At 54.3% G+C, this 24,773-nt stretch overlaps 2 protein-coding genes across 5 annotated transcripts in view; one reads left to right on the top strand and one right to left on the bottom strand.

The window, feature by feature from the left end:
- The window catches only part of C3H19orf44 (chromosome 3 C19orf44 homolog), a 25,345-nt gene extending 12,251 nt beyond the window's left edge, over positions 1 to 13,094 (top strand). The window contains exons 6-9 of one of the 3 annotated variants that reach the window (XM_026389842.2): positions 1,043 to 1,138; positions 2,754 to 2,920; positions 4,513 to 4,591; positions 12,845 to 13,094. In XM_026389842.2, coding sequence (XP_026245627.2) covers positions 1,043 to 1,138; positions 2,754 to 2,920; positions 4,513 to 4,584 — 335 coding nt within the window. In that variant the 3' untranslated portion in view covers positions 4,585 to 4,591; positions 12,845 to 13,094. Of the gene's footprint in view, positions 1 to 1,042; positions 1,139 to 2,753; positions 2,921 to 4,512; positions 4,592 to 4,709; positions 5,148 to 7,168; positions 7,249 to 12,844 lie in introns of those variants that run through there. The other 2 variants (XM_026389843.2, XM_026389841.2) reach the window with 2 other exon arrangements.
- Positions 4,975 to 24,773, bottom strand: Cherp (calcium homeostasis endoplasmic reticulum protein). Of its 2 annotated transcripts, none has more exons than XM_026389839.2 (18): positions 24,686 to 24,773; positions 24,204 to 24,377; positions 20,036 to 20,220; positions 18,786 to 18,923; positions 18,341 to 18,492; positions 16,706 to 16,850; positions 16,516 to 16,605; positions 15,009 to 15,252; positions 13,103 to 13,278; positions 10,900 to 11,335; positions 9,635 to 9,873; positions 8,657 to 8,790; positions 7,792 to 7,878; positions 7,429 to 7,572; positions 7,208 to 7,324; positions 6,694 to 6,788; positions 6,207 to 6,392; positions 4,975 to 6,093 (listed from the first exon to the last, which is right to left on the bottom strand). In XM_026389839.2, the coding sequence occupies exons 1-18, from the start codon at positions 24,708 to 24,710 to the stop codon at positions 6,053 to 6,055; spliced, it is 2,808 nt and encodes a 935-aa protein (XP_026245624.1). In that variant the 5' UTR covers positions 24,711 to 24,773; the 3' UTR covers positions 4,975 to 6,052. The 2 variants fall into 2 exon arrangements, with proteins under 2 accessions (XP_026245624.1, XP_026245625.1); XM_026389840.2 differs by having other exon boundaries at positions 16,706 to 16,817.

The following is a 24,773-nucleotide window of genomic DNA, read 5'->3' as shown; positions in this document are numbered from 1 at the left end:
TAAAGGCAGTTCTGGTGCTGGGACCGGGGGACACAGTGCTCCGGGCATCTGCTGGGCAGAGGCCAGGGTGCTGCTCAGCACCCTCCAGCACCCAGGACGCCCAGTCCAGGGAGTGGGGAAGCCCCGGCGAGGAAGGGTGCCCATCAGCCTGTGTCCCTTAGGATCTGCCTCCAGCCCCAGGGGCCTCCGGGCGCCGGCTCAGGGTTAGCGGCTCTGAACTCCTGTGCTCCTAGCTCTCGGCTGCACCCTCGTGGCCGCTCCCTCCTGCTCTCACCGTTTCTACTCTGTGCTTTACAAGGTCGGGAAGGGACACTGCTCCTCACCCAGTGTGACTTTCCAGGCGCTTCTCTCATCCCGGTTTCAGGCCGGCTCTTCCTGTTAATCCTCTGCTTCCTTTCCTGATCTAGATGGCCGTCTAGACTGGCTCCTCCCTGAGCTGCGCCCCAGTCCTTCTGTTTTTTTGACAGGGTCTAAGTGGCTGAGGCTGGCCTTGAACTTGCAGTCTTCCTGCCTCAGTCTCCTGAGTCATGAAAACGTGTTGTAAACCCGGGGTCCGGGACTCCGGAACCTTTGTGTCCCCGCCGTGTCCACGAGCCATGTCTGATCACATAGCCAGTGGGGGGCACTTCTGTCCATACTGTGGCAATTGAGATGCTACTATGAAGAGTCAGGGGACTGTTTTGCTGGGCTGGGCCTGAGGGCGAGAGGGGAGAGGAAAGGCGGTCTCTGGGAAGCTGGCTGGGCAGCGTCCAGGGCGCCCATTCTTGAGTCACTGGACACCTGGTGGAAGACAGGCCAGCATGATGGACACCTCCAGCCACTATGAGCTGCAGTGGCCACGTCAACCAGTGGCTCCTTTGTTGAACCACCGAAAAAGCTTTGGGAAAAACTTAGAGAGAAAGATTCTAAAAGCAAGCACGTGGCCATCGTGTTAGATAGAGGAGACGGGTGCGTGGGCTGCACTTCAGTTCCTACCTGGGGACAAGAAGGTTGCGATCCCAGGCCTCGTCACTCACCCCTTTCCTCTTTGTGCTTGGGACAGCGGCCGGGATGGCGGCCATTGGGCCTGCCCTCGGGAGTTCCTATGTCGACCCAGTGCCCATTGCCAGCCACGTCGTCAGTGCCGATGCCATAGAAGGTAGGAGCCTGGTTGGCGGTGGCGGTCCTTCCTGGGGAGCCTGGTTGGGGTCCTTCCTGGGGAGCCTGGTTGGGGTCCTTCCTGGGGAGCCTGGTTGGGGTCCTTCCTGGGGAGCCTGGTTGGGGTCCTTCCTGGGGAGCCTGGTTGGGGTCCTTCCTGGGGAGCCTGGTTGGGGTCCTTCCTGGGGAGCCTGGTTGGGGTCCTTCCTGAGGAGCCTGGTTGGGGTCCTTCCTGGGGAGCCTGGTTGGGGTCCTTCCTGGGGAGCGGGCGCATCTCTTGGAGGTGTTTCACTTCTTTAATGCTGGGTTAAAGAATCCATGGGTGGAATTATTTCAGTGGTTAGTAGGATCCCCAATGGCAGCCTGAGGGTGTCTGCGAACCTTCTGTCACCTGCAAAAGGACACCCATGTCCAACAGGTGGCCTAAAGGCAATTCACTGTGCTAGGGTGCGGCTCAGGGGAGGAACACTGGCCTAGCATGTGCGCGGCCCTGGGTGCCATCCCCAGCGCCATCAAAACACCCGCCCTCAATAATTCCCCCCAGCTCACCCCTTCTGCCTCAGCAGATGCTTTTATTTGAATTCTGTTTGAGCTTTTTGCACATATTTAGTTTTATCCCCTAAAGACACCGGCCAGTGCTGAGTCACAGCAGCAGGACATGGCCTTTGCGTCCTGGGCTGAGACTGAGGAGTCCTTGTGGTCTAGGAAGAGTGCTAGCCACCTGGAGGTGAGGAAGGTGCCCCAGTTCAGACCTGCCAGAGATCTTACACACACACACACACACACACACACACACACACACACATATTTTTGGTACAAGGATTGAACCCAGGGGCACTGGACCACTGAGCCACATCCCCAGCCCTTTTGTAAATATTTTATTTAGAGACAGGGTCTGACTGAGTTCTGAGGCTGGCTTTGAGTTTGCTGTCCTCCTGCCCCAGCCTCCCGAGCTGCTGGCGTTCCAGGCGTGGCCACTGCTCAGCAGTCTTAATACTAAATAGACAGCAGAATTTTTGTTTTTTATCAGATTTAATATTTTTAGTTAAATGTCAGCTGTTTGTTTTGTGGTGCTGGGGGTGGAACCCAGGGCCTTGTACTTGCTAAGCAAGAGTCCTACCCGAGCTACAAACCCAGCCCCAATTTTTAAAAAAATATCTTTTAGTTGTCAGTGGTCCTTTATTTTACTTATTTATATGCAGGTCTGAGAATCGAACCCAGGGCCTCACACGTGCTAGGCAAGTGCTCTACCACTGAGCCCCAGCCCCAGCCTTAGCCCCAATTTTTTAATTTAAAAATTTTATTTATATTTTCAGAAAATGTGTTTTTAGCTAGGCACAGTGGCACACACCTTGGTCCCAGCCACTCAGAAGGCTGAGGCAGGAGCATCAGGTGAGCCCAGGAGTTTGAGCCCAGACTGGGCAACAGAGAGACTAGCTCTTAATATTTTTTTGTCGTATTAAGAAACCTTAAGTGTGACATCCACACACACTGTCACAGTGTGACAGAATGGAGACGGGGGTGGCAGTGGTCTCTCCAGGAGCAGCCCCACAGTGCCAAGTGCAGGGGCTGCAGGGCTGGGTCCCTGGAGAGCCGCTGAGTGACGAGGGGTGCAGTCCTGACAGCCTACAGCCCTGCGGTGCTGGCGCTCAGCGACATGCTGAAGCAGCAGCTGAACCTGACGCAGCAGTTCATCGCCGCCAGCCGCCACCTGCACCTCTCCCTCCTGAGGTCCATGGAAGGGGACTCGTTCCACTACCACTCCCTGGAGGAAGCCAAAGAGGTGACGGCAGAGAGACGGGGCGGAGTGGGCGGGGCCAGGGCCCACCACATACCCGTGGGAACCTGTCCCTCAGGTTCTGGTGCGTGGCCCCCTGCTGCAGGGATGTGGTTGGGCTGTCACCTTCTGCTACTGTCACCTCTCCTTGTCCTGTGATGAGCTATGTATTATACAGTGTGGGGGACTGAGCCTGAGTCTTACGGCCAGCCCTAATGGGGCTGTGTGGCCTCAGACCAAAGGGGACCTGCCCTGTGGAGCCCTGCCCTCTTCCCAGACCCCGAGTGCTGCCCAAGGTGGTTCCTGAAGGCACCGGACTTCCTCCACAGTCCCTTGGGCTGCAGCTCAAGAGACGCCCTCACCTCCCTTTTTCCTCTTGAAAAGCTTAATTTCCTTCTGCTAACCTTAAAATTCCATTGGGGGCTGCGGCTGGCTCAGCAGCAGAGCGCTTGCCTGGCATGTGGATCCCGGGTTGGATCCTCAGCACCGCATAACAATAAATAAAATAAAGGCATGTGTCCAACTGCCACTAAACAGAATTAAAAAAAAATAAAATTCTATTGAGGTATTAATTTACCGTCCTCCATAATCTCAAAGATAACTATTGCCAGCGTGATAGACTTCCATTTTTTTCTGTGCAAAGTGTGAACTATTATAAGTATTTAAAGAAACAGTGTCATCCTGTATGTGCTGTTCTATTTTTCATTCATTCTGCATACAAAATATTTCAGCACATTGTTTCCAAAAAAAAATTTTAAAAACAGTCATAATGCCACTAACCCTAAAACTGGATTTGCTCTGTTATCATGGAAGACCCAGTGTTCAGATCTCCAATTGTCATGTTAAAGTTGCACATTTTATCCCCCTTTTAAGTTCACTTCTTAATCTACTTGTTGGTGCTGGTGGAGCCCAGTGTCTGGCGTGTGCTGAACGCTCGCTCTGCACTGAACCCTACACACCCGAGATGGTCCTGTGTCTTTTTTCTGAAGTGTCTCTCTAGAGCCTGTTCTTAACCTGAGCAGCAGAATCCCTGCAGGGTGAGAGCAGCTGCTGGGCCCACTCGGGGCAGGACGGGCGTGTCTCCCGAGTGCCCTGTGATGCCGGCAGCCAGCTGGCTGGGGACCCACTCTGAGAAACGCTGCTCTGCAGGCCATCCGCCCCCTCGCCGTTATCCATGGAAGGAAACAGGTCATCTGACCTGCGCTCATTCTGGACATTGCTGAGGGCACCCTTGGGGCCCCTTTAACTCACTCTCTGCTGGCCGTGCATTAGCCAGCCCTCAGCTGAGGCAACCTGGCCACGTCACCTGTGTCAGTCCGCCACAGCTCCTGCCGACCGTGTCCTAAGCGTGGCACCCAGGTCCTCCTCCTTGACTGCTCTGAGGCTGCCCTTCCCTCTCCAGCCCAGAGCCTGCGGCACCTCCCGGTCTGCACAGCGCCCAGCGCTCCTGTGTGCCAGGACCAACCACCTGGTCTCCCCCACCAGCCCTTTTGGGGGCTGGGCGCCATGGCCGCGTCTCTTCCCAGCACCCAGCAGCCTCTAGGTGCGTTTTGGGGTGGCCGTGCTGATGGTGTCCCCATCTGTCTCCTACCCAACAGTATATCAGGTGCCACAGGCCCACGCCGCTCACCATGGAGGACGCTTTGCGGGAGGTGCAGGAGGAGCTGTAAGTACCAGGTGAGGCTTGAGTTGGGAACACACGCACACACGCACACAAGTTTCCAGGTGACATCCGTGGTGGGGCACAGTGTTGGGGTAAAGGCTCGGGATTCACTGGAGGCGAATCCCTACTCAGAGACCTGCTCAGCACGCTGCTGAGGAAATTGCCCGTCAGCATGAGGACATGATGCAGGACAGTGGGGACGCAGCACAGGCCAGGTGCTGGCTTCCTGGTGGGCACAAGGCAGACGGAACCGATGGTGCAGGACTGCTGTTCACGAACAAGGACACGAGAATAACTCCTCACGAGATGCCAAGGCCCCCGCTCCACCGGGCCTCGTCCAGAACACGCCCCTCACTCCACCCACGCTTCTCACTTGCACACGGAGGAGGTCGTCTTTAAAAAAAGGCTTTATTTGAAGGCAAAACAGTAAAATCCACAAGAAATCGTTAACAGCACGAGTTTGTTTTATCCAGAATCAGACACATTTGAACAAGTCACAGCTACGGGAAATCTAGAACAAAATCAGATATTTACCACGTGGGCATGAAAAATTGTGGGAGAAACTCTGCATCTTACTGAAAAGAATTTTTCAAAAGTACTTCTTTACAAATAAGCGGCACCGCACCAAGCTGCCGATGGATCCAGGTGTGGGGGATCCAGGCAGCTTCTGGCAGAGGTGACACTCCTCCTGGCCCCACCTCCCTTTGGGGGTGGGCTGGGGGTATGCAAATGAAATGACAGAGTAGGAGGTACCAGTTGGGAGGTGGCACTCCACACTCAATCTAAATGGGTCCTCGCACGCAAGTGCTGGTGTTGGGTTCCCCTAAGTGACAACCACAAGCAGAGGGGCTACAGATGCCTCCAGGGCGTCATTGCTGACCTGAGGACACCTTAGGTTGTTTGCTTAGAACCTTTTCTTTCTCCAGATAATAGCAAATGGCCAACATTTGAGGAAGAAAAACCAACATACACAACTAAAATAACTGAACTAGGGGCCGGGACACCTCAGAGGAGAGGGGTTTAAAATGATCTTATTGGGGAGCGTCTTAGATCAATACTTTTTTCTAAACCTAAATTAATCGGAATCAAAATGAAAACCCTGGTGAACTCTGCTAATCCAGGAGGTTTTGCTTTTCCTGTTTTAAACTGTGAGCAGTGACAGCACCTGGCCTTCGCTCGCCACTACAAGGGCAGCGGGTGGGTGCTGCCCGTGCTGCCCCCTGCTGGTGCCTGGCCTGCCCTCCACACTGCTGCTTGTGGAAGGGGCTTAGGTCTGACTCAGGGAAGACGAACAGCATCCACTCCGTCAGGTGTGAAGAATTCTCATTCAGGGACTGGAAGGTCTTGGGTTTCTTGCTTCGCTGTAAAGGGAAACGCGCTCACGGCCGTGGTGCTGTGGCACCTCCTCCTGGGGTGTGCAGGTGGCGCCTGAGCCCTTCCCACGCCAGTGCATGGCTCTCCTCACTAGGCCCGTGTTAGTCTTCCTTCTCTTCCTTGCGTGCCCCAAACGTGGAGACTGCGTGAGAACCGAGCTGTCACTACGATCTTCCACTGCCAGCAAGCCAGGAAGGTCCCGCCAGCCAGCGCCGCCAGCCACCGGTGCGCTCCCGGCCCTGGGCTCCTACTTACACTCGTCCCTGGCCTTCATGCGGGCGATGAAGGAGTAGCTCTTATTCCGACGGTAGTTCTCGTAGGGGTCGTCCAGGGCCACGCCCACGCCCTTGTACTGGTCCCACTTATCCCGGACGTCCCCGCCCTTGATGGGGTCCTGGATCCCCTGCTCTTTCACACCAAGGCCGCCAGAGCCACTCCAGCCTGAGAGAGGGGGACACATGTTCAGAGCCCATGCAGGAGGCCTACAGGTGGTGGTGGTGGGGTTGTCAAAAGGGAGGTTGTCTTTGGGGAGGTGAGTGACACAAGAGCAGGCAGTATTTACACAGAACAAGGAGCTAATAAAGAAGACCCAGCACCAGCCCGGCTGGCTGGCCACTTCAGAAGTCCTAGCAGTAATCCCCAACTTCCTGTGACTCCTCTCTCCCCATACAAAGAGGACAAGAAAACCCCGTCACCTCCTAGATCCCCAAGTGGCCAAGGGTTGGGGTCTGAGGATACTTACCCATCTTCACCAGCATCTGATGGCCTTTGTTCTCTTCTCCGAGCCTCGAGTCAGGTATAGGAGGCGCTGAGTTAGAACCCAGACCAGCCGAAGAACTAAAATTAAGACAGGTTACATTTTTCAAAAAATAGACAAATTTATTGGAATGACAAATACTAGAATATACAGTTTGTCGCTCAGGTAACTGCTTGCCATCATAAGGTAGACACACACATATTCCGTGTCTCTACTGTTCTTCATCTTCTTCATCTGCCTGATAAAGGGGTTCCCTCAGATGATGACCCTGTCCCTGCTTAGCATCAAAGGCACAAGGTCACACCAAGCCTCTAAAATGGTCAGAAATAGAGTCCACCTACTGTGCAAGCCTTATCAAGTGTGTGGCTGTGGGGTGGGCAGAGCAGAGGTGCTGCTGCCACTGGGTCAGCACCTGTGACACCTGTCTGTCTTCTAATGACAAATGATTACACCATGACAGCAAAATACCAGAGGCTCCCAGTGAGGACAGAGATCTTACGGCGGGGTGGGGCTCCTGGATCTTGACCGGCGCCTCCTTCCCGGGGAATATGACTTGGACCTGGAGCGTGACCTGGACCGAGAGCGGCTTCTTGAGGAGCGAGACCTGCTGCGGCTCCTGTGGAGGACAGCACCCTGGGTCAGAGGCTACAGGGACTCGGGTGTGGGCACCCGAGCGTGCCCGCATGGAGGGGCTCGTGTGCTGCAGCTGCCGAGGCCTACCTGGATCTGGAGCGGGAGTAGGAGCGTGAGCAGGAGCGCGACCTGGACCTTGAGTAGGAGCCTGACGACTTGGAGGACCTCGAGTTGGAGCGTGAAGAAGAGCGCCCTCGGCTTTTGGATCTGCTCCGAGACCTGGAGGGGCCACTGTGGGGAGAGGACTGATGAGCGGAGCCCCAGGAGCCCTGGCCTGCCTGGGACCCCAGTTCCTGTGAGACCCAAGAGTCTGTAGCCTCGACCCCAGCGAGGGCTGTTCCCCAATCCCACTGCTGATCACAGAAGACCCGGGAGGCATGCTGACAGGGGTGCAAGAACACATGTCAAACGGGCGGCAGGACAGGCAGACCCACGGCCATCTGGGCTCACCTGTTCCTCTTCTCCTGGCCTTTCCGCCGCCGCGCCCGCATTTTTGCTCGGAAGAATTCATAGAGGCCATTCTGCTCCCAGCCTTCGCTGTAAGACATGGCATTTCCCGTGTGACTGCAGACGCCCCTCCCTCAGTCGACTTATGAAAACGTCATCTGGATGACCCCTGCCCCAGGGAGCCCTGGAAGGCGCAGCCCTACCCACCTCGTTCCCAGGACACCCCCATGAGCGTGCCATACAAAGCACCCCAGATATTCCAACAGGGCTGCCCTTTCCCCACCAGGAAGCTTGGCCTGAGCCTGGCTGGACCCAGCCCCACGCCCCCTCCACCCTGCGGCCTCCCTGCAGGAGGCACAGGAGCCTGTGGGTGCTGTGGCCAGAGACGAGGCTATCCAGCTCCCTAAGGCTGGGCCTGAGGCCACCAGGGCACGGAGTGGTGACTGCACAGGGACAGTCTGCCCGCAGGGGCGAGCCAGGTCACACCTGAGAGAACTTCCATTCTAATGAATGGATTCAAGAAGCCCTTTGTGGAGGGCCATCATGTCTGTGCCACACCGGTGACAATCTCACTCAGGATGGTGCTCTTCTCCTTAGAGATGGCCACAAACAACCAGAGTAGATTCTGTGGCAGGGCATGTGCAAGGCCTGGGCTTCATCCTCAACACCCCCCACCCCCCCCCCAAAAAAAAAAAAAGCAGACTGCCATATCTTCTTACCTGGACAGAAGACCTGGCTCTCAGTCTGTTGCTCAAATGCAATACATTCAGGGGGAAGACAGGCCAGGAGGTGGGGACAGAGGCTCCCTGTCTGTCTCTCAGGATCCCCCCCAGCACCTGTCCCGCTGCCCCTTCTCCGGGGCCTGTACCTGTTCCTGGGCCTGTCGTGGGAGGGAGGGCTGTAAAAGGCCTCCACGGCGGCCAGCAGCCTCTCGCTGGGTGGCATGGGGGGCGGAAGGCGGATGTCTTTAGGGTCCAGAGGCTTGTACTCGTGGTCTTCCAGCTGTAGGGAGGACAGTGCTGTGGCTCATGTCCACAAATCCCTCTCCAGGCCACCCAGGGCACGGCAGGGGAGTGACAGCAGCACAGAGGGCCTCACCCAGTCCCGGGAAACCCTGCCCTCAGAGGGCTCAGCCACAGGGATCTTGCCGCAGAAAAGTCACTCAGGTGATGTGGCCAGCACCTCAGATGATGCAAAACCACTCAGTTTGTCCAGACATCTGGACCCCAAGTGCCCCACCTGTGGACTGCTACCCTCTGCTCCCAACGGGCTTGCAGCCAGCTCCTCTCCACCCTGTCCAAGCCGTGCTCCGTGTGTCACCCGCTTTATGCTCCAATCCCAGCTTCTGGGAATTTCTGGAGAGCCTGGCAGCGCCCCCAGCTGAGCGCTTCGTAGCCCTGTCTGCTGTGCCCGAGCCCCAGCCCGGCTCTTCCTCACAGTGCCTCAGCTTGCGCTCCAGCCACCCCTCCCGCCAGGACAGCTTGCAGAGGTGTCTCCTGAGAAATCCCTATGGCATCAGCCCCTGGACAGGTGGCTTCTGAGGACAGGGACTAAGAGGCAAGAGTGGAGGACCCACACGTCACACATAGCCCGGATGGTTCTCTGTGGCTGCAAAGCCCCCTTGCAGAGGGAAGGGAAGGAAGTGAGTGGATGTGGCCTTGCTCAGGAGCACGGGCACACGCCTCTTCGAGGCAGGAGTGGGAAAGGGGAAGGACGGGCCTGGGAAGGGAGCCTAGCAGCCTTCTGGAAAACATGCTCCCGGGGCTCCATTTTCAGGCGGGTAAGCAGAGGGGCCCACACAGCAGGTGCTGCCACCTAAGGCAGCCCAGGGCTCCCGAAGTCTTACCTTCACGAGGGGGGCCATCAACCCAGCAGGGAGATCGAAGTAGGGCACATTGGGGACCAGGCTGGGGTCGTCATGGTTGATATGGGGAGGGCCCTGTCTTCGCATGTGGGGGGGCTGCCCATTAAAGCCATGGGGGGGAGGGCCAAAGTCAGGGTGCTGAGGCCCAGCCCAGGGTGGGTGCTCATTGATCCCAGGATGAGGCATGCGGTGGCCAGGGTGGTGGTGAGGGGGTCCCATCTCTGCAAAAAAGAAATTTTGTGTCAGGACTTATTGGTAGCTGAGAGGTACCATAAGTCAGGACCTCCCAGCTAAGGGGCAAGGAGGCCCAGCTGAGGGAAGGAAATATCAAGGCCATTGAAACCTTAAGACAGCAACGCCCAGGGCTGAATTGTGCCTAACCACCAACAGTGTGGACACGGGAGTCCTAACCCCAGACCTAACCCAGAAAGTGGCTGTATTGAGAGGCAGGGAGCGGCCCCAGCTGGTTATGGAAGCCAGGGCCGTCTCCACCCCAGGCGGAGGCTGGGCCGTTACAGAGGCAGTTACTAACTGGAGGTCCTCAGGGTGGACCCTAACCCAACATGACTACTGTCCTTGTAAGAGGAGGTTTTCAGGACACAAGCTCACACTGAGGGGAAGATGCCATTTACAGGCCTGGGAGTGGTCTCAGAAGAAACCAGCCCCGCTACACCTTGACCTCAGACTGCTGGTCTCCAAAACTGAGGGACAATCAACATCTGTCACAGGAGCTGCTCAGCCCGGGGTCCCTGTTAGAGCTGTCATGGGAAACTAACATGAGCCATGAACATGGGGAGTGCCCCACAGATAAACATCACAAACAGTTTAACAAATAAACATGGAAGTTAGTAGAAATAAAATTTTTTTTAGCAAGTAAATGAATGAAACTAAAGACTGAGTAAAAGACGACTCTCAGCCCTAAAGCCAGGAGCTACTTCCCTTTTGGAACCTCACGTCCTCCTGTGCAAACTGCAGTGAGTCCAGGCAAACGTGAGAGCAGGCCCAGGCTTCAGACCTCTAACAGCCAGCCCGGCATGTGGAGGGACTCAAGGTGGCGAGGACAAGGAGCAATCAGACATTTGCAGCCACCAGGGAGGTACACTTCTAAGACCATCTTTGCCTCTCCCACCTCCCTAGGGCCCAGGCTGAGCTCCGTGTCAGCTTATGGCCCTCTGCCTGTTACTGTCACTTAGGGGCAGGCCAGGGGTGCGTTTCCCAGGCATTCCCACGGGCGCCCTCACACTTACCGGCTGGGAAATCCCCCTGGGGGTAGTCGAAGCGGTGAGGATAGGGTGGCCGCTCAAAGGGATGGCGTGGGGGGAAGTCATCTTGCATGAAGCGGGGTGGGAAGCGGTTGAAGTTGTGGGGGTGTGGTGGCTGGTTGAACTGTGGGTGCTGCTGGTGGGGCGGGAAGGGCCCACGGAAGTGGGGTGGCCGCTGCATGCGGAAGGGTGGCTCGCGCTGGCCCCCACCCCAGGGCGGCTGCTCATGCTGACTGTTCCAGGGACCCTCGAATTGGCTGTTCCAGTTGGGGTCGGGCTGACTGTTCCAAGGCGCGTCACGCTGGCCGTTCCAACCAGGGTCCCCACGCTGCTCACCCCACATGCCCTCGTGGCTGTTGTTCCAGGGTGGGCAGTGGGGTGGCCCACCCTGGTGGTGTGGGTAGGGGGGTTGCTCAGGAGGCTGTAAAGCAAAGCACGGATGTGAGCCTCCCGCAAGGTCAGGCCCCAGGGTGCTCAGGAGACACTGGCAGCACTGGCCTCATCCGGCGCTTCAGGCCTGGAGGCTGCGGCCCAGGCCTGGTGGCAGATCCGCTGCATCTGGGCAGACACCGTCACACCCAGGCCCTCAGGCTCCCAACCACCACACCTGCAATCTCATTCCCATGGCTGCTCCTGGCCACCAAGGCCCACTGCGCATACAGGCAAGACCACCACCCTCTCCCTGCCACTGCTTAGACAAACACCAGCTCCCCCACCCTTCAGGGGTGGTACAGTGACTGTATCAGTATGGCCAGGCCCCAAGTGTCCACGATGGATGTTCCTCATGACACCCCCCTCCCTGTTTCACTTTCTCTTTCCCTCCAAGGCCATCACCTGGGGTTGCTGCCCTCAGACCTATCCCAGGACCTGCCTCTGGGCCCTGTGCTGACACAGCAGCCTTCTCCGGCTTGAAGGCAGCAGCTCCAGACTCTGCACTGCCTGGTGGTGCTCTGACAGTGCCCTAAAGCCAGGATCATAAACTCTGACAGGGGCTGGGGTGCAAATGTACACAGATGAGGCTGGCCAGGCTGCCAAACCCCTTCAATAGAAAGCAGAAAACCAGATTTTTAAAAATAAATAGCCAAAACATCAACATGAACAACAGAAATAGCAGGGACTATTTCTAAATGCGTGAGACTCCATGTGGGTACCACAAGCCTACATTGATTTCTGTTTCAGTCTTTCGGCACCAGGGATGGAACCAGGGCACTGTCCACTGAGCCAAATGCCCAGGCCTTTTTATTTTTTACTTTTGAGACAGGATCTCGCTAAATCGTTTAGGGCCTCATTAAGTTGCTGAGGCTGAACTTGCAATCCTCCTGCCTCAGATTCTGTACTACCTTATGTAACAGGCGTATGTCACCATGCATGGCACCAACCTTGGACGAATTTGTGTACTGCTGGGTCAAGGCGGAGCCTCTGTGAGCCTGATCTAGTTTGCAGACAAGGGGCCTATTTCCCACCTACAGAATGGACGAGAGCTGCTCCCTACTCAGGGGGCACCCCCAAAGCTCCCCCACCACACAGCTCAGAGCCAGCACTCAGAGGAGGGAGCAGTCTATGAAGATGTCCTATCTTCTGTGAAGTTAAATCTTTGGTCCTGAAGCTGAGGGTGGGGGCTCAGGCCATGAGCTGTTTCCTTGCTGTCCTTAGGTCCTCCCTGTGGACACACATTCACCTAGGAAGGCCATGCCACACTGAGAGAAAAAGCAGATATCCAGAGAAGGCCTGGGCTGCATTCAAATGCTCCGTCCAGCTGGATCCAGCGGGACGCAGGGCGTTTCCTGGTCATGCTGTGCCAGGCTACCTTGTCCTGGCCTGAAGGTTCCCAACCCTAAGGAATCTGTTAGCCCCAGGAAACAACCTACAACCTCTTGAAGGCTGAGGCTCTGACTGTCCCTTTCTTCAGGAAACTACCTATTCCTTTCAGGATGCAAAATGCTGACGCTCCGTGAGTCAAACCAGCTAGAGCAGCTCCTTCCCAGCACTCTTAGGAGAGGAGATCTACATTATGGAGAGGCCCGGATGACGACTGGGATAGAAAAGGGGCCTAGCCAGGGCTGAGCCAGAATCTCACTCCAGCTTCCTCAGAGCCACAAACTGCCCACCAACCAGCAGTCTGTCCATCTGCCTGCCATCTCATCAGGCCCCAAGTGTCCACCCTGACCCCCACAGTTTTATGGAATACCTGCTGTTGGCCCCAAGGAGCAACAGGGTGGGGCTGATCAAACCAAGGGGGCTTGTTCGGCGGAATCTGGTCATGAGGTCCGGGGCCCCGGGGGCCGGCAGCTGCAGGATCCTGGACCCCTCCTGTGCCATCGTACTCTGAAGAGCCCGGCATTTGGATGGGAGGTTTGTTGTCATCTAAAGCCAGGCAAGAAGTGGTCAGAGAAAGCCCTGGTGAGAGGGAGGCTGCCTGACTGGACCCTGATGCCCAACCAGGGTTGGGGCTGACAATTCTTGCTTCATGATTCCACTGGAGACCATGACCACCTCCCTCTTCCAGGAAGGGGATGAGAGGGAGATTCTGACCTCCCACGTGAGACGTACCCATCTTCTCTACAGCATAGGTATCTTACTGTCTCAGCTGTCTTGATTTTAACTTGTAGAATTTTTATCATTGATTTTTAAATTAAATTTCTATGTCTAGTTAAAAGATCAGTGTTTTTTGTTTTCGTTTTTGGTGGTGCTGGGGATAGAACACAGGGCCTCCTCACAGCTGCTAAGCAAACACTCTGTCACTGGCCTATACTCCCAGTCCTAACTCCATTATTGAGATGGGGCCTCACTATGTTGTCAGGCTGGCTTGAACTCATAGGCATAAGCAATCCTCATGCCTCAGCCTCCTGAATAGCTGAGACTACAAGTAACTTGACAGTCCTAATCCATTATTTTATCACATTTTTCAGTGTAAGCACATTCATATTCCAGGGACAGACCCTACTGGATACGACTTATTCATTCATTCAATTTTAGATGGGGTCTCATTTTACTTATTTATTTAAAAAATATTTTTAGTTGTAGATGGACACAATACCTTTATTTTGTTTAAAAATTTTTTTTCCCACAATACCTTTATTTTATTTATTTTTAATGTGGTGCTGAGGATTGAACCCAGTGCCTCACCCATGCTAGGCAAGTGCTCTACCACTGACCTGCAACCCCAGCCACGAGGCTCGGTGTATTTTAAATACAAGTTATGTATCCCTCATCCAAATGCCTGGGACCAAAAGTGACTCAAGACTTCAGAGTTCCCTAGATTTTGGAATATTTGCAAAGACTTTACCTGCCAAATATTCGCAATGCTAAAAGCCAAAATCCAAAATATTTTGAATGTTGTGTCAGCACTTAAAAAGCTTCAGATTTTGGAGCATTCTGGATTTCAGATTTTTGGATTAGGGATGCCCTAATCCTAACCTGTACTCTGTTGGATTTCACTTCAGATTTTATTCATATTTCTACATCTTTGTTCAAAAGTGCTTCTAAATTACACATGTAATATGTATAAAAAATTTCTGTATATTTAATGTGTATGTTATTTACATCTAAACACAAACATACATAAAAATAAGTGTTATAGGGCCTGGGATTGTGGCTCAGTGATACAGCACTTGCCTAGTATGTGTGAGGCACTGGGTTTGATTCTCGGCACTACATATAAATAAATGTTAATCAACAATTAATAAAAATTTTTAAAAGTTATGTATAATATACTTATTACATTATATTAACACATCACGATACATTTAGCTTGTCTTGCTGGGGATGGAATCCAGTGCCTGTGCATGCTAAGCATGAGCACTATCGCCAAGTCACACCCCCAGCCTAGATTATGTTGTTAATCCTTGCAGCGTCCCTATTCAGTCCCTATTCTGTTTCTGTTCTCTGGGACAATGTACAGGGAAAGGACTGTTGAACTTTTAACTGTACTACCTGCTCTGAGCTTGTAAACAAATTCAAAGCTGGCCCTAGGAGTGGGCTCAGGACAGCAAAGGCGGAGCTGTGTCTGGAAGGGAAGGGTGCTTTCTGGCCACATTCAGGAGGACCCGGCTCTTGGGCTGTCTCATGAGGCAGGGGTTGAGGGAGCCTCTTACCAGGCTGGGTGGTTGGCGGGATAGCTGGGGCAGGCGCTGGGGCCGGGGGAGGAGCTGGCGGTGGTGGTGTAGCCTTCACTTCGGCTTCCATTTGTGGCATTTGAACCTGCTGCTGCTGCTGCTGCTGCTGCTGCGCCAGGCTGTTGACAAACTCCTCATGCTGCGTCTTGAGGGTCTGAATCTGCTGCTGGAAGGCCAGCTGCACGGGCTGCACCACCGAGGAGTACTCGTTGATGAGGGTGGCCTGGGAGAGAGAGAGCCCCGCACCAAGGATGAGAGCCTTGGAGGTGCTACCTGCTACCACACTTTCTAGAGCTCCCCAGGGACAAATACCTGGAGAGCGGCAAAGCCCAGGATACCTGGAGCAGGCAGGTAGGTGGCTGTCCCATGGAACAATGAAAATATGGCACCAACAACCACAGGCTGTGGTCCAGCCAAAGACTTGGAGACCAGGATATACATCAATAGCTTCCTGATAACAGGAAGAAGCACCCACAGCCATGCCCAGGATGGCTATGTGGACACTAACATGCTGCCAATGAACATTCTAAAGGCTCTGCCTCTTTATCTGCTACCAGGCTTTGAGCCCTGCTTGTAAAATGGGATGTAACAGAGTCTACCTCTAAGGGTTTGGGAAGAACTCAGGAAATATGAGCATAGAGACAGCTCAGTAAAAGTGCAATGCCACCCATACCCCAGGAGGAGAAGAGCTGTAGACCTGCTGTGGCACGACAGGATTTCATTTTTATTTAAACATTAAAAAAAAAAAAAAAAAAAAAAAGCAATTCAAATTTAGAAAAACATTGAAATGTGCCTTCCTAGTTGCCCTTCTGAGCATGACCTTCTCCCAGTGGGGAGGGGGATGCTTAGGACCTCAGAGGGCAAAAGTCAATAGTGTGACATTCACACTGGACTTTAGTCTTTTGACTAAAGGTAGAGGCCCGAGCTGGACATTCTAGCAGCTTTAGATGGGGCAGCAAGCCTGGGACTAGTACAAAGATCAAGGGACCTGGTTCTCCCCTCTGTGCCCTCCTCTTAGGGGAAGCCAAAAGACCCGAAGACAGGTGCAGCCGCCGCCTGCACCTGTGCTGCTTCATGCCCCCAGGATGCGTCAGTGCCCCAAGACCAACACAGGCCAAGGATGTCCCTAGAGGAGACTCCTTAGGCAAACTGGTCACAGTACGCCAGAAGGCCAGGTGGGATGGTACACACCTGGTAGGGTACACAAGCCACTGAGGGAGAGGCTGCTGTGTGGAACCTGTGCCCACTGCTCACCACCATCCACGAGGCACAACTGGGAGCTGGGGTTGAAATGTCACCTGGGGCTGTGATCACCACCTACCCACCAGCAGATTTCAGCACAGGTGAGGGACTTGGGCCCCCTGACTTCTGGGAACATATTGGGGGCAGGTGCCATCCTTAGACCTCCAACCTCCCCTGAGGCACCTACTCTGATTCTGCTCCAGACATTGTGGCATGGTGGTGGGGGCAGAAAGGTGGCACTTACCTGGTACTGGCCAAGTCCCAGGGCTGGGCTCTGTAACTGCTGAATGATCGAGTCATCAAAGTAGCCATTTTTTTCCCAGAGCTGCAGGAGCTAGAGGCAGAGGAAGAGGAGAGAGGCTGTGTCAGGGGAGAGGAGTGTCTGCCCGCCCAGGGCAGTTCCTCCCGCCTGCCTGCCTGCCAGCCCCACGTACCCGGGCAATCTTCTGCTGTTTGTCTTCCTCCACAGCCAGGAAGCTGGTGCAGTAAATGGGCACTACAACCTTCTGCAGGGCGGCCAGCAGCTCCCGGGCCTGCTTGCGCTGGCTGTGAGGGAGAGACCTTCCGCGCGTCAGGGCCCTGGGGCGGGACCCGGCCACGCGCCCGTTACCATCAAGGCTCCAGCCACAGCACCCTCTGCCTTCTTGGGAAATGGACCCCAACCCGGCCAGGGTGATGGCTAGGCTCCCCACAAGCCCCATCAGGTGGTCTTAGGGGACATATCAGGGACGCAGCCTAGGGCTGATCGGAGCGAGGTCTTTCACCCTAGTCCCCTCGTCAGTAAGCTAACCCTTCTCTTCCAGGAGGCAGTGAGGGTGAGGAGACGTGAGCCCGAGAGAGCCCTGAGTGCAGAAAGGGCAAAATGGCCGCGTGGGGCGAGGGCCTTGTCCAGGCAAGGAAATTTCAGCTTGGGCTGGGCCTCCCAGGACAGAATGAGTGCCTGCCCCTTAGGGCCAGGAGCACCCAGGCAGGATGGGACATATGCTGCCCCCTGAGAAGGATGATGGCAGAAGGTGAGCAGCTGGCACCCACCCAAGGCCAAGTTCACCAGAGAAGCTCAAAGAGGAGCCAGGCCAGGCCAGGTGGGAAGCCAGGTTGGTGGATAGAGGCAGCCCCAGTGGGAGGACAGGGTAAGGAGCACTTGGCTTCCACATGGAGCAGAGCTAAAGAGCGCATCGCCAGAGAACTGTGAGAAACAAGCCTGTCTCTGCGGTGGCCCTCCAGCGGTGGGTGGCAAGGAGGAGCGAGCATGGGGGCCAAGGAGGTTCCGAGGCTACTTACGTCCCAGCAGGAGAGAAATAAGGGTGTGATGCAGGGAGGGGCTGCCATACAGGAGATGGGGTGGGGAGGGGACTCGAGCCAGGCTGTGCATGTAGCAGAAGATGGGAGCGATGCGGGTCTGTAGGGAATGAGGCAGGACCAGTGTTCCCTGCTCTAACCAAGGCCTCCTGCCTGCAGGCATCACCAAGCCCAAAGGCAAACAGTGACGTGTCTCACTAGCAACGTCCTCCTCCCGCACCTGCCTGTGGCCCAGACTTCTAGTTTCTTTCATTAACCTTCAGCCAAGTGGCTACGCAGAGTGCGTATCTCTGGGCCCCTGGGGAGAGCAGGAATGGCAGAGCCATGAAGGAGCTAGGGTGGAGCAGGGAGGGGTGAGCCAAAGTGGCCCCTCAAACTCCAGTAGACAGGTCAGGGCTGGAGAAGGGCAGCCCTCAGCAAGGGCTTGACAGCACAGCAGAGCCAGTGGCAGACACAGAGGCAGGAGGAGGTGGCCAAGGAGGCAGCGGAGCCCAGGGCCTGCCTGCCAAGACACCAGAACTGCCACAGAAGAGGAGGAGTGGAGGTGACAGGACACCAGAATGACGATGGTCAGGGGCCAGGGAGAGTCCAGGGCGTACGGGCAGGTGAGGCTCTGGGATGCTCTCCTGAGGTCTTTGGACAAATGATCCCCTAATCCTGGGACAAGTCAAGCTAAACTAGTGGCTGCAGAGCAGCTGCCAGGCAAGGGCAAGGAGAAGTGAGAGAGGAAGTGGATGCTTTGGGGCCCTGGTGCTGGTGGAGGTGCTCACCAGTGATGCAGCACGTCGTTGATCAGGTAGATGAGGTGCAGGCGCAGTTCAAAGTGTGCCCCATCGGCTGTGATGCGGTTGCGGAGGTGGCCTGCCATCAGCTCGCAGTGTGGTGGGGACTTGGCATTGCTGAACATCCAGTTCTTCCCAGCCTGTAACAGCCAGGCCAACTGGTAAGTGGGGCCAGGCTCCCCGAGATCAGAGCGAGGGGTCACTCATGGTCAGGAGACACCATGGGAGGTCCAGGCACATGAGTGTATGGGACGTGGGGTCCAGAAGCCCAAGGTCTCAGTCCACCTGTTTGGCCTGTGAGCTGTCCTTCCTGTCCACAGGGTATGCCGGAGAAGGAAGGGCTCAGACGAGGCACTCCTGCCAAGAGGCAGGGCTGCCAGGCACCAGGCTCAGGTATACCCCCGGGCCCCAGTGAGTCCCTGACTGTCCTCACCGAGATGGCGTCCTTGGTGCACGTGTCGATGATGGGCTGCAGAAGGTTATCAAACTCATTCATGTCTAGTTGGGTCTCTTCTAAGAGCTTCTGCATCTGCTGCTCCACTGCGTGGGCCACAGCTGCTGTCACCTGCTCCTGGAAGGTCAAGAGGAACCAAGGTGTTGTGAGGAGGGACCCTCCGCCTTGGCTCTCCTGATCTAAGCCATCAGGGTTCAGCTGGGGAAATGGTGAGGAGGACCAGGCCGTGGGCCACTCTGGTCCTTGGCAGATGAGTCCTGGCTCCGGATTGATGCCTGTTCTTAGTACTTGTGATCCCATCCTTCCTGCCTGCAGCCATCCACTGTGGCTCTGTGGCAATTCATCGCCACCGCAGGCCAAATGGGCAAAGCCAGTTAAGCACAGTGGGAACTACTGAGTGCTCCAGGGTGACAGGATTGAGAGCTAGAAAAATAGGAATTTGTGTGAATCAATTAAACCAAAAGATGAAAACCGAGTGATGGATGAGCACAGACTATGCAGAAGACAAAGCTGTGGCTTCTAGTCACCAGCCATCAGGGGGAATGCAAACTAAAACTTGATGCTGGTAACTGCCCATTTGGCTGCTAAGAAGAGCTACCATGGAGACGTGCCAGTGCAGGATTGGTCAAGGCCTCACTGCCCATTCCCTGACAACTGTGAGCATTCCAGAATATTCTGCTGGCAGCAACAGAATGGAGCAATTTTATGCCTTAAGTTTAGTAATAAAACTGAGGCTGGCATCTTGGAGGTTTTGCATTACTTTCCTCCCATTTTCTGGTTGCTCATCCTTATGGTTTTGAATAATAATATCAGACTGATGGATTGGGACTGACATAGGATGGATCGGGAGTGACATAGCTACCTTGTGGCGGGGTCTGTGGGAGTACCAGAGGTGATCTGGCAACACTTGTTCTATGACATCAAATGTGCATATCTGACCCATAATCCTACTTGGAGGTGTTCCCCAGAGAGAAGGGTGTGCACACGTCTAAAAAGCATGTCCAGTGACCAGAATGAGAAGCAGTCTAGTATTAGGGTCAGGGGTGACAGTGCCTAAAGTGCACCAAGAAATAAATGGGGCCGGCCTTGTCCTTTAGTACTGACTATGGTGAAGAGTCCTCACGACAGCCATTGTTCATCCTAATGCACAGGTGCAAGACCCGAGGCTCAAGACAAGTTCAGGTCCAATGGTAGGGCAAGAAGGGAAAGGGGAGAAGTGGGCCCCATACCTGTCTGAGGGCCAGCAGGTGCTGCTCCTGCTGCTGCAGGTTCCACTGGCTCTGTTGGATGAGCTCATCCATGGATGGGGCGCCCTGAGCGGGTGGAATAGGTGCCGCAGGGGCCAGTGGGGGCTGTGGCAGGGGTGGCAGAGCTGCGGTGGGCTCCAGTTCTGGGGCCTGCTGTTTGCAGATGACTGGCAGGAAAGGAAGAGGAGGGATTCTATGAGGATGTGGTCAGGTGTCCTCTTGGCCACCATTCAGGGCAGCTCTAGGCCAAAGCAGTCCACCACCCACACCTACAGACTTAGCATCAATCAGAGGGCCTCCGTGCAGCCAGGCCAGGCTTGGTCTGCTCAGTCCCCTCTCTGGGCCTAGCCCTCCTTTCCACCTTCTCGTTCACATCTCCCAGCCCAGATCCCTTCCTGTGTTCTTAACCAGGCCATCTGCTTTCGTGTCTATCCTCTCCTTAGAGAGCCTTGGAATAGTGATCTCACTCTTACCTTGCTGAAGCGGGTGTGTGTGTGTTTGTGTGTCTTCATCCACTTGCAGCACAAGCCAAGTCTCAGCTGTCACCTTCTGACCTCACCTAGGTCTGAACTGATGCTGAACACAGGCTATGGCCACTGCCAGAGAAATACCACCTCCCTCCAAGGTGTCTCTTGTCTCTCAAAGTCCTTGGCCACAATCTCTGACCTCCGCGACTGTTCTCTAATCTCCCCCTTCACTTATGCTCTGTATTCAGAGATTTATCCAGTTTGAGCCAGTAGTGACATACTGCACCCTTGCCCCATTAGAGATTGAACCCAGGGGCACTTAAGCACTGAGCTACATCCTTTTTATTCCTTAGGGCCTCACTAAGTTTTCAAGGCTGGCCTTGATCTTGCAATCCTCCTGTCTTAGCCTCCCAAGTCACTGGGATTACAGGTGTGTGCCTCCACACTAATGTTTGTGATGATTCCCTTAAGTATTCTTTTTGTTGTTATTTTGTGATGCTGGGGATTAAACCCAGGATCTCACACACGCTAGGTAAATTTTCTACCACTCAGCTACATCCCGAACCTGTGACATACCTATTTTACAGGCAGGGTGGGCATGTGTCCCAATTTCGGACAGATAAGGTAGCAGGGAGGTCTTTGGGAAGGGTTCTTGCTCATAAGGAGGGCTTGCCTCCCTCTCTACTTCTGTGCTGTCTTGTCTGAATGTGGCCACACACTGATAGAACTGTACTGAATTCTGTCCCAAGGGGAATTTGTCCTTGGACAAAGCTGAAGAAGGGGTAGAGGGTGGAAGGCGTCACCCAGAACCAACAAGCACCCAGTTACTGCTTAGGATTGTCAGGGGCTCCAAGGATACCCTATGGGATGATCCTTGGCTTGTGCTCAAGCCTTGGGACATGGCTCCCTGAAACCCATGTTCTCCCTCAGTCCTTCAATTTCTCCCCTTTTACTGACTGCTTCTCAATAGCACTGAAACCTATCTGTGTCTTCTCTTCCTTATTCTATGTTCCGCTCCCAACAAATATGCAGCCTCTTTTTGTGACCCACCTTGGATTCTTCATCTCCTCTTAATCTCAACCTAGAGCCCACCCATTCCCCACCCTTAAGGCCAGTGAGGACATCCTGACTCAGCCCAATGGGCCTTCTCAGGTCCTTTTCTCCTCTGTGGCAATTTATTTCTTCTCTCTTGTCCTTGCTGTCCCTTAAATGCTGGATGCTGTGTCTGTGTTCTCAGCTTTTGAATCCATTCTATGCAGATCATCAGGGAAAGAAATATAGACTGGCTGCAGTTACGCAATCCCTAAACCCATCAGCTCTTTTCTGGATTTGCTCAACTTAGGACCTAACAACTGACCAATGCCTGGCCTACAGGTTTTCCACGGGCTGCTCAAGCTCACTGCATTTCCTCTCACCCTGGGCTCCCTCCCCATCTCTGTAGCTGTGATCCACCCAGATAAAAAGGGGCGTGCACCTCACGCTAACGTGAGTGCCACCAAGGCATCCCTTAGATCCCACTCCTATATGTTGCCACCAAGCTCTGTTGTCACCTGCATCATCCTTGGACCCATCTCCTTGAATGAGGTCCTGCCCCCTCTACCCCTTGTGCAGTCAGTGCTGCTGTTCAAGTGTGGTCCTTGGACCAGCCTCGAGTGACAGAAGCTACAGGCATTTTTATAGCCATTCAACATTTCACGGCTTACATTTTTACTGTACTTTACAAAAGCACCTGGCCACAACAGACTGGAAATTAAAAATCAAAACAAACAAAAATAAAAAACTGATCCTTCACCATGGAATTTGCAAAGTATCATTTTAGACAGTCCTGGGGGTCTTAAAAGTATTGGGGTTAGGGCTCAGCTTAGTAGCAGAGTGCTTGCCTGGCATGCATAAAGCCCTGAGTTCAATCCCCAGTTGGGGATTATGGGAAACTAGGGTGAAGAGCTAGCAGCCCTGTGGCTAACCCTGTTCTAGAATGCAGACCTGAGAGCCTTCACGTGCTCCCCTGTAGCTTCCAGGATCAATTCCTAACTCCTCAGCACGCCAGCCCTCTTTACTCTGCATCCTCACTTGTAGCCAAGCCAAGAATCCCTCCTTTGCTAGGCGTCAGCCACACTGAGTACTGACCCTGTCTCTGTCCCTGCAGAGTCTCTTTTCTCAGCCTGGAAAGCTTTTCTCCCTCAGTTTTCACCTGGCTAACTGTGCCACATTCTTTACATCCCCTCTGAGATGTCATCACCTGGAGAAAACATCTGCTGATTTCTAATATTCCCCTGCGGTAGGGACCCTCTCCCTTCCTTGTTATGGCACCTAGTCTTAAACAGCTTCCCATTTCTGACAGAAGAGCAGTTCTCAGCAGTCATTTAAGTCAAGAAACTGTATGAGGCATCTTCCTCCCTACTGCATGATGCCACCTCTCATCAATATCCAACAGATGCCTAAGTTCACAGATTCTGCCCCTTAACTCCACCTGCCCCCATTCCCACTCTTTGACTCAACCGGACTTAATTCAGACCTCACCATTGTGCACCTGAGCCAACTGCCCAAGTTATTCCCGAGGACCTCACTCTTTCTCCCTGCAGCCAGTCCTCCACACTAACCCCACAAACACCATTCTGTTGGACTGCTGTTTCAAACTCTCTTGCAGCTTTTAAACTTGGTCTGCTGGAACTAGGGAATGAATGCTCTGGAAACATGGAACACTATGCTTACAATTTCAGGCTACTAATCTCCCTAATTTTCATCTCAAACGTAAACAGGCACTGGAATGAGGGAGAAAACCCCAACCTCCCTTGGCATTTAACACTCCAGATCAAACCCTCCCCCCATACATACATACACACACACACACACACCCCACCTCACCCCCACACACATGAACGCGCGAGCTAAGCTCCAACCATGCTTGGTCTTTTCTGGTTCCTCCCCCTGAACACATTGCTTGTTCAAGTCCCTGTACCTCTGTAGCATCCTATTCTGCCGGCCTTGTAAGCTTTTTATCAAATAAGATGCACTATGTAAGGGCACAATGTCTGTTTGGTCTTGTAACCCAGAGACTGTTACTTTTTAATGTCCATATACTTGGAAAGCTCCTACTTATTCATTCACAGAACACTCTTAGAGACTGGGGATTTGCCACTGGGCATGCCAGATATGGTCATTGCCCTTAGGACGTTGACTTGGTGACTAGTTATTTATTATCTGAAGCCCAGTTGTACTTCCTATCCCATCTTAAACTCCTAATACTCAACTGAACATCCATAAAACCTAGAGAGACAATTCTTTCTGATCTGCGCATCTAAAATGCACAAAAATCTTGCTGGACTCAGACAGCTCCAAAGGAGGCTGGTCAGTTTCCATTACTATCACTTCCTGCCTGGAAAACACTAAAGCAGTTAGTCTACTGCTGCTGCTCCCAGTTACCATGTCTGCAAAAACAATAGAGAAATTCCTGATCCGGAGCCCCAGCAGAGGATCGATAGCCTCGTTCTCCATTACACAAGGACCCAGGAGTCGATATGTGCAAGGCCCCGGGAAGAGCAGAAGGAATCATGAACATCCAAGCTGCCCCTCTTCGCAGAGAAAATATGAGACCCAACAGAAAGCGGCTTGTGGCAGAGTACGGACTGGAATCCGAGAAAGGAATGGCTCAAAGGGACGGCTTGAGAGCTGGCGAGACTCACGCTGCTGCTGCTCCAGCGCCAGCTTGCACTTGTAGTAACTGTAGAACTCGCCTCCGAACAGAAACGAGAATTTCGGGTTGTCCTTCTGCTTCTCCATCGTCATCTTCTCAAACTCGGGCCCATTGCGAGCCACGAACTGAGCCAGCTTGTCGATGACATTTCGAAGCTCCTGGTCTGGAGGACGGAGAAAAGGCCACGCGGGGCATCAGCAAAGACCGCCCAAACCCGGGGACCCTGGCGCTCCAGCCCCGGTCCACAGGGCCGGGGTCCCTAGGGGTGGGTCCCAGAGAGACCGCTCTTGTACGGGTCCCGATAAGGGCCACACGCTCGCCGAGAATGCGAGGACCCACGGGAGAGGCCGCAGGCGAAGCCGCGAGGCCGCGCCCCGCCCCCTCCCAGGCCTGGGGACTCCGGGAGGCGGGGCAGGCCGACAGGGGATTCCGGGGAGAGACAAACGGTCTCCGTTCCGGGCTGGGCCTCACCGTCGGGCGGCAGCGGCATCTCCATGGCTCCGGCCGTGGGGAACGTCCTCCGGCGCCTCACGATCGCCCACCAGCGCTGTCTGCGGAA

This window comes from Urocitellus parryii, chromosome 3, assembly GCF_045843805.1.
Source record: "Urocitellus parryii isolate mUroPar1 chromosome 3, mUroPar1.hap1, whole genome shotgun sequence".
In the NCBI taxonomy this organism is placed as follows: Eukaryota; Metazoa; Chordata; class Mammalia; order Rodentia; family Sciuridae; genus Urocitellus; species Urocitellus parryii.
Note: the sequence above shows the minus strand (reverse complement) of the source record. Positions and strands in the feature narration are given on the sequence as shown.

Coding starts and splice junctions, on each gene's coding strand:
- Cherp (XM_026389839.2), bottom strand. CDS start 24,710: ATGGAGATGCCGCTGCCGCCCGACG. Junction 16,851..18,340: donor AACGACGTGCTGCATCACTG/GTGAGCACCTCC, acceptor GTCCCGCCCCAG/GGCCCTGACGCGCGGAAGGT. Junction 9,874..10,899: donor CCAGGGGGATTTCCCAGCCG/GTAAGTGTGAGG, acceptor TCTTTTTTGCAG/AGATGGGACCCCCTCACCAC.